Genomic DNA, 8,872 nt, shown 5'->3' on the forward strand with positions numbered 1-8,872 from the left:
GAACCATTTAACCCTTGTCTTGAAACGATGCCAAGAAACTAATTTGGTTTTAAACTGGGAAAAATGCCATTTCATGGTACCCGAAGGGATTGTCCTTGGCCATAAAGTTTCAAGAAAAGGGATAGAGGTTGATAAGGCAAAGGTTGAGATAATAGAAAAACTCCCTGCACCAATTAATGTGAAATCTGTTAGAAGTTTCTTAGGACATGCCGGATTTTATAGAAGGTTTATCAAGGACTTTTCAAAAATAGCCAAACCTTTAAGTAATCTGTTAATGCTTGATAATCCTTTTGTGTTTGATGAAGATTGCCGGCATGCCTTTGAAACCTTAAAACATAAACTCACAACAGCACCAATCATCACACCTCCAGATGGGAATTACCTTTTGAACTCATGTGTGATGCAAGTGACCTTGCAATTGGTGCTGTACTTGGGCAAAGAAAGGAAATCTGCATCATTTAGATATGCAAGTAAAGTATTAAATGATGCCCAAAGAAATTACACCACAACAGAGAAGGAGTTGCTAGCTGTAGTTTGTGCATTTGATAAGTTTAGATCATACTTGATAGGATCCAAAGTTGTGGTTTATACTGATCATGCTGCACTTAAGTATTTGATGTCAAGCAGGATGCTAAACCGAGACTCATCAGGTGGATATTGCTCCTACAGAGTTTGACATTGAGATAAGAGATAGGAAGGGCACTGAAAACCAGGTTGCTGATCATCTGTCAAGGCTACCACATGAAACAACTCAAAAAGCTTCTCAGCCCGTAATGAAAGCTTCCCAGATGAGCACCTCTTGCAGATCCAGCAAACACCTTGGTTTGCTGACATAGCTAACTACAAAGTTGGAGGGAAGATACCTCAAGAGTTCTCTAAGCACAAGTGAAGAGTTAATCAATGAAGCAAGGAAATTTTCATGGGATGAACCCTTCCTTCAAGAGATGCTCTGATGGAGTAATCAGAAGGTGTGTTCCCGAGAGTGAAATAAGGGACATCTTGTGGCATTGTCACGGTTCAGCTTATGGTGGACACTTTGGCCCAGAAAAAACAGCCGCAAAAGTACTGCGGAGTGGCTTCTATTGGCCAACCATCTTCAAGGATGCCAGAGAATATGTTCATCAATGTAATGAATGTCAGAGAGCAGGAGGATTAACAAGAAGGAATGAGATGCCTCAAAACTTCATCTTGGAATTAGAATTGTTCGACCTATGGGGAATTGACTTCATGGGACCCTTTCCCCCTTCCTATTCTTTCAGATACATCTTAGTAGCAGTGGAGTACGTCTCAAAGTGGGTGGAGGCCATAGCCACAACTACCTGTGACGCACAAATTGTCCTCCAATTCCTTAAAAAACACATTTTTACAAGATATAGAGTACCCAAGGGGCTTGTTAGTGATGGTGGTGGTCACTTTTGCAACAAACAGATGGAAAAACTCCTCCACAAATATGGAGTAGTCCATAAGGTAGCCACACCCTACCACCCTCAGACTAACGGCAAAGCTGAATTGGCAAATAGAGAATTGAAGAAGATCCTAGAGAAAACAATGGGAATCACAAGTAAAGATTGGGCTAGAAAGCTAGAGGGTGCATTATGGGCATATAGAACAGCTTTTAAAACTCCTATTGGCAAGTCACCCTTTCAGCTTTTGTATGGCAAATCCTGCCACCTCCCTGTAGAGCTTGAACACAGAGCTTTTTGGGCCACTAAACTCCTCAACCTTGATTCACAAGCTGCAGGAGAGAAAAGGCTGTTACAACTAAATGAGTTAGATGAATTCAGGCTAGACGCTTATGAAAGTGCCAAGATATACAAGGAGAGCTAAGAGGTGGCATGACAAGAAGATCACAAAGAAGGAATTCAAGCCAGGACAGCAAGTGCTCCTATACAATTCAAGGCTTAAACTTTTCCCTGGCAAACTAAGGTCTAAGTGGACTGGGCCATACTTGGTGACAAAGGTTTTTCCCTATGGAAGTATTGAACTGCTTGATGAGGCAACAAAGAATCAATTCACAGTAAATGGTCACAGAGCAAAGTTGTACTTGGGAGGACAATGGGACAAGGAAAAAGAGGTCCAGAACCTACAGCCCTCTTGAAAGAATGGAAAGATGTCAAGCTAATGACAATAAAGAGCGCTTGTTGGGAGGCAACCCAACCTGAGGTAGTTTTCTTTTCATAGCTTTTTCAATAGAAATGTTGAATAATTGATATGTATTGCAAGGAACTAAGTTTGGTGTTGCACACCAAAAACAATTTAAGGGAGAATGTAGGATTCTAAGTTTGGTGTTCCACCAAAACCTCATTCAGAAACACATTCTAACTTCCTGCACATTGCTAGTCTCAAGCAATCAACAGATTATTCAACCATATAACTGCTTTTTAGTCCTAACTCTATAACCTTTAGCAAAAACATAAAAGTCTGCCCAGAGTTAAACTGTTGAATCAGAGGAAGTAGCAAGGAATTATGCATCATGACTCGAAAAGGGGCACAACAAAAGGAAAACAAAACTGCAAACCAATAGGTTGTATCTATACTTAACCTTTGCTGTTGAGAAATGTTTTGAGTATGTTCTGTTAAAGTGTTCACTTAGTTCAAACAGATTCAATTTTCTCTTAAAAAGTGAGCTAGCTTAACTATGCTTGTGTGTTACTTCCACTTGACTAAAAGCATGTTTTGTCCCTTGCATCTTTAATTCAATAAAAGAAATGTTTGAAGGAAGTGAGATAGTTCTCTTTTAGATAGAAGTATGATAAAAGTAAGTGGTGGTATGTGTGTGATAGTTAAAAGCTCACTTTTAGTGAATAATTAAAGAGCTAGGATGTCTCCTTCTAAGAATAGAGTGGCCTACTGTCTATGAATTTCAATTAAATAAAAATCCTTGGTTAGAAAGAAAAACAAAAAGAAAGAAAGAAAAGAAATAGCCAAAAAGTGGCAGAAAAAAAAGAGAAACAAAAAGAACAAGGCTGGACACCAATAGCTTGAACTTTAAAATATATGCCTGTGGTGTCTTTGTACTAGGATCTGCTTGGATTAGTAAGCTCTTTGGAGTGCTTCAACACTTGGTGACTTGGATTAACTAATCCGGGATCATCAGCTGAAAGTCCACTATCAAGAGCAACCTAACTACAAGGCATTTAGTAACCCAAAGAGGTGCTGGGCATCATATTTTAAGAAGGAATGTGAGCCAAGTGTCCATGGTGAATAATGTCAGTATACAGAAAAGAAAATGAACTTGCTACACATGACACTCAAATAAAGCCTTAGAACAAAGTAATAGCCAGGGATAAAGGAATAGAGGTCATAGCAGTATGGTACATGAAGCTTGAAGGAGACTTTCTAAGCCTAAGAGTTAGTAAGAAGTGAGTATGTGCATATCCACACAAAACCCCATGAACTACCAATAATATTCTGCTAGCATGAACATCCTCTTCCATTTCATTCTTTCTTCTTAATAATTCATTTCTTGCTTGGGGACAAGCAAGCTTTAAGTTTGGTGTTGTGATGACAAGTCATCTTAGCCTAGTTTCACTAGTCTTTTTCTTTTGTTTTCACTTGAATTATGCACTTTCTTGAGCCATAAGCAAGCCAATTGGGTAGATTTTCATGCTTTCTTTGATTTAATCAACCATATGTGAATTAATGCAATTTCATGAGGTTTTATGCTATATTTGATACATATTGTGAAAGAATGAATATCTCATGATTTTAAGCATAGCTTTGATGTGTTTGGTTGATTAATGATAGGTGAAGAAAGCTTGGAGAAAGGTTGAAGCAAGAAGGAATAACTAGAAGCAAAGAGAGGACAATGAAATAAGTGAAATAGAACCAGGAAGCAAAAAGTTGGACCTGAAGTTAGCCCTCAAACTTTTGCACAAACTTTTGGGTGAAAAGTTAGCCTCAAAGTTAGACCCCTAACTTTTGGGCTAACGTTGGAAATTGAAAATCACTCCCTGGGCTACTAAAGTTTGCGCCAACGTTAGACCCCTAACTTTTGGGCTAACGTTGGCATGAGAAAAACCTCCCTGGCCACCAAAAGTTTGCGCCAATGTTAGACCCCTAACTTTTGGGCTAACGTTGGCGCCATAGGTGCACTAGGAAGGGCCAACGTTGGAGCAAAAGTTAGACCCCTAACTTTTGCACCAACGTTGGTATCAGCAAATTGTGGTAGCTGATATGAAAAGTTGGAGCAAAAGTTAGACCCCTAACTTTTGCTCAAACTTTTACTCCAGCTTTTGCAAAACTCCAACCCGGTTCAATTGGTTCAATTTGGTTCCTCTCCAAACTCCAAGAGCAATCAACCAAGGCCTCTTTCAACCCAATTCCACCAAGAGCAAAGGCCCAACTCAAGGCTTGAAGATCATTTGAAGAAAGTGTATAAATAGGATAGAATTCAAGTTCTTCGAGGAGCTTTCCTTTTTAAATTTTCATAATAGTTTTCGGAGAGCTTTGGATATTGAGTGATCTTTAATTTCTTAGTTTGGGGGAAGGAGAATTCCATTCTCTTCCTCTTAGTTTTATTGCTTTCAATTTCAATTACAACTGTCTTGGATCTTGGGTTGGAGAATTGAAGGAATTCTGTTTCAATCTCACCTTGGATCTTGTTTATTTTCACTGCAATTGAATTTCCATTTCTGTTACTTGCTTCTTCATCTAATCTCTTTGCAATTTACGATTTCCTTGCAATTGTTCTTGTTGGATCTAGGAAGGCATTGAGATCCAGACTTGGTTTTCTAGTCTCTTGGGTAGAATTGAAGGAATTCTGTTTCAATCTCACCTTGGATCTGTTTATTTTCATGCAATTGAATTTCCATTTCTGTTACTTGCTTCTTCATCTAATCTCTTGCAATTTACGATTTCCTTGCAATTGTTCTTGTTGGATCTAGGAAGGCATTGAGATCCAGACTTGGTTTTCTAGTCTCTTGGGTCCTGAGATCCGGATTTCCATTACCACTCCCTGTTTAATGTTTCCATGCTCATTTACTTTTCTGTTTAAGATCCGGTTTGATCCAAGCCATTCTCTAATTCTCTGCTGTGTTGCAATTTTACTTTTCCTTGTTTAATTTCTGCAAATCCAACTCCCAATTCCCTTTACAATTCACGCCATTTACATTTCTTGCATTTTAAGATTTGCAATTTACATTTCTTGCGTTCTAAGTTTCTGCCATTTAATTCTTGTTCTTTAAGATTCAGCACTTTAACTCCTATTCTCTTTAATTTCATGCCAATTACCCATTCCCTTTACTTTCTATGCAATTTAAATTCTGCAAATCACAAATCACTCAACCAAATCTTGATTCGCTTGACTAAATCAACCACTAAACTAAAATTGCTCAATCCTTCAATCCCTGTGGGATCGACCTCACTCCCGTGAGTTATTATTACTTGATGCGACCCGGTGCACTTGCCGGTGAGTTGTGTCGGATCATTTTCCGCATGTCAAGTTTTGGCGCCGTTGCCGGGATTGATTAGATTGACAATGATTAAGTAAGGTGGTAGTTTAGATCAAGCACTTTTTTTTTTTTTTTATTAACCCCTAATTGTTTGATTTTTGCTTAAACTAACTAAAACTTCAATCCAACATTAGATTGAAGTGTCACTAGCTGAGTGTGTTTCTTATGCTCTGCTTGTATGTCTGGTACAAGAAGAACCACACCCACTTTTCAGGAACAAGACGAAAGAACTCTTAGGAGGCTAAGAAGAGCTGAAAGAGGGAAAATATTGTTGGAGAAGAGGAATCCGAAGAAGAATTCCAAGATATGGAGGAAACATTCAACCAATCCACTTGGTGGAGCAGACAACAACAATAACAATCCACCCCAGAGGAGAGTTTTGGCATCCTATACCTTTGCAAATCCTACACATTGTGGAAGCAGCATTTTGGCTCCAAATGTCAATGCAAACAATTTTGAACTTAAGCCACAACTCATCACTTTGGTTCAGAACAATTGTTCTTTTGGTGGAGGATCACTTGAAGACCCGCACCAACACTTATCCACCTTCTTGAGGATATGTAACACTGTCAAAACTAATGGTGTGCCTCCTGACAGTTACAAACTGATGCTATTCCCATTCTCTCTCAGGGACAAGGCCACTCAATGGTTGGAATCATTTCTAAGGGACAGCATCAACAACTGGGATGATTTGGTAACCAAGTTCCTTGCCAAGTTTTATCCACCTCAGAGGATTATAAGGCTAAAGGCTGAGGTACAAACATTTACACAAATGGAGGCTGAACCCATTTATGAGGCATGGGAGAGGTACAAAGCTCTAGTCAGAAAATGCCCCCCTGCCATGTTTAATGAATGGGAGAAGCTACAAAACTTCTATGAAGGCTTAACATTGAAATCCCAGGAAGCTTTGGATCATTCAGCTGGAGGTTCCTTGTAACTCATGAAAACTACAGAGGAGGCTCAAGAACTCATTGATATGGTGGCTAACAACCAATATTTCTTTGCTCATCAAAGGAACCGCCAACCATCACAAAGAAGAGGAGTAATGGAACTAGAAGGAGTGGATTCAATCCTGGCTCAAAACAAATTATGCAGCAGCAAATTCAACAACAATTTGAGCAAATGACCAAGAGGATTGATGGCCTCCAAGTTGCGGCAGTTAACACTAGCCAACCATCAACCACATGGGGGCAAAACGAAGAAATTCAAGAAGAGCAACAGCAAGAACAAGTCCAGTACATGCATTCTAGTCCAAATGAAGTCTATGGTGATACTTACAACCCCTCATGGAAGAATCACCCCAACCTCAGATGGGGAGACACTCACAACCAAAACCAACAACCATGGCAGAGGAAACTCAAAACCAAAAACCCAAGAAACTACCAAAATTACAACCAGCAGCAAACCAACCAAAACACTTACAGAAAACCTCAAAACAACTACCCCAACCTCAACCAGTACCAATCCATAACCAACCCATTAACCAAAATGCCCACCATCCACCACCCATAGCTCACAACCCACCACAAGCACCACCTGAATCCCAAAGACTCAAACCTGGAGACCTTGATAGACAAATGATGAAATACCAGGAAATGACAACCAAAAACCATGAAGCATCACTAAAAGCCTAGAGAGGCAGATCGGGCAAATCTCCAAGCAAATTTCTGTTGAGAGACCTTCAAGCTCACTGCCCAGTGACACAATCCCAAATCCCAAGGAGGAATGCAAGGCAATACAATTAAGGAGTGGGAGAACATTGATGAGCAATAATAACACTACAAAGAAGCAAGCAGAGAGCATCAAAGAACCAATAGAGGACAAAAAGCAAACAAAGGCAGATAAAGCCAAGGATCAAGAGGTGATGCCAAACAAAAGCACTGAAAAACTTAAAGAGAAGGGCAACCACCAAAGTCAACAGCAAGTAGGGAAAAACATCACAACTCCACTGCCTTATCCCCAGAGGTTCAACAAGGAAGTTAAGGACCAGCATTTCCACAAGTTCCTTGAGACCTTCAAGAAGCTGGAAATCAATATCCCCTTAGCTGAAGAACTTGAGCAAATGCCATTGTATGCCAAATTTTTAAAGAAGCTTATCAACAAGAAAAGAAGTTGGCTTGAGAGGGAAACCGTATTACTCACCGAGGAATGCAGTGCTGTGATTCAACGGGGCATTCCACCAAAACTCAAGGATCCGGGGGGCTTTGTAGTGTCGTGCACCATTGGCAAAACAATTCTCAACAAAGCTCTCTGTGACCTTGGTGCCAGCATCAATTTAATGCCTCTTTCAATGATGAGAAAGCTTGATATAGAAGAGCTTAAACCCACCAGGATGTCATTAGTTATGGCTGACAGATCCATCAAGACACCCAATGGAATTGTGGAGAATCTGTTGGTGAAGGTTGGGGAATTTATCTTCCCAGCAGATTTTGTGATTTTGGATACTGAAGAGGAAGGAAGTGACTCAATCATTTGGGAAGGCCATTTCTACACACAGCAAGAGCCATCATTGATGTAGAAAAAGGGGAAATGATCTTCAGGGTCCATAATGAACAAATGATCATAAATGTTTTCAAGTCAATGCAAAACATTCCTGAGCAAGAGGACTACGTAAAAGTGGATATGATAGAGAGTTTGGGAAGAAATGCTGGAAGAAAATTCTCAGGAGCAAGAAGGAAATCAAGGGGCAACAGAAGAACAAGTAGCTGAGACCTTCATTGAGCAAGATGAGAAACAGGACAAGAAGGAAGAAGTACGGAAACAAGAACTGAAACCACTACCTCCCCATCTCAAATATGCATTTCTAGGCACATCAGAGAGTTTCCCAGTGATCATTAATTCATCCCTGACAAAGAAGGAAGAGGGAGAGCTTCTTAATGTACTCAAAGCTCACAAAGATGCTTTAGGATGGACCATTGATGACCTGAAAAGAATCAGCCCTGCAGTATGTATGCATAAAATCCTCTTGGAAGACAATTCCAAACCAGTAGTTCAACCTCAAAGAAGGCTAAATCCCACAATGAAGGAAGTTGTCCAGAAAGAAGTAATGAAGTTGTGGAATGCATGGATAATTTTTCCAATATCTGACAGCCCATGGGTGAGCCCGGTTCAGGTTGTACCAAAGAAAGGAGGAATGACGGTCATCACCAATGAGAAGAATGAGTTTATTCCTACTAGAACAGTGACTGGATGGAGGATGTGTGAGACTATAGAAGATTGAATGATGCCACCAGAAAGGACCATTTCCCTCTTCCATTCATTGATCAGATGCTGGAACGGTTGGCCGGTCATGCCTATTATTGCTTTTTGGATGGATATTCTGGGTATAATCAAATCGTGGTGGACCCCAAGGACCAAGAGAAGACTGCCTTTACATGCCCATTTGGAGTCTTTGCATATCGAAGGATGCCCTTTGGACT

At 40.1% G+C, this 8,872-nt stretch overlaps 1 protein-coding gene across 1 annotated transcript; it reads left to right on the plus strand.

The window, feature by feature from the left end:
* The first annotated feature begins 7,515 nt into the window (after positions 1-7,515).
* Positions 7,516-7,971, plus strand: LOC130980944 (uncharacterized). The gene has a single exon (XM_057904585.1). The coding sequence runs from the start codon at positions 7,516-7,518 to the stop codon at positions 7,969-7,971; it is 456 nt and encodes a 151-aa protein (XP_057760568.1).
* Positions 7,972-8,872: the final 901 nt, after the last annotated feature.

The sequence above is a fragment of the Arachis stenosperma genome, chromosome 5 (genome assembly GCF_014773155.1).
Source record: "Arachis stenosperma cultivar V10309 chromosome 5, arast.V10309.gnm1.PFL2, whole genome shotgun sequence".
Lineage (NCBI taxonomy): Eukaryota > Viridiplantae > Streptophyta > Magnoliopsida > Fabales > Fabaceae > Arachis > Arachis stenosperma.

Bases quoted from the DNA above. Each gene is read 5' to 3' on its own strand.
- LOC130980944 (XM_057904585.1), top strand. From the start codon at position 7,516: ATGCCATTGTATGCCAAATTTTTAAAGAAGCTTATCAACAAGAAAAGA.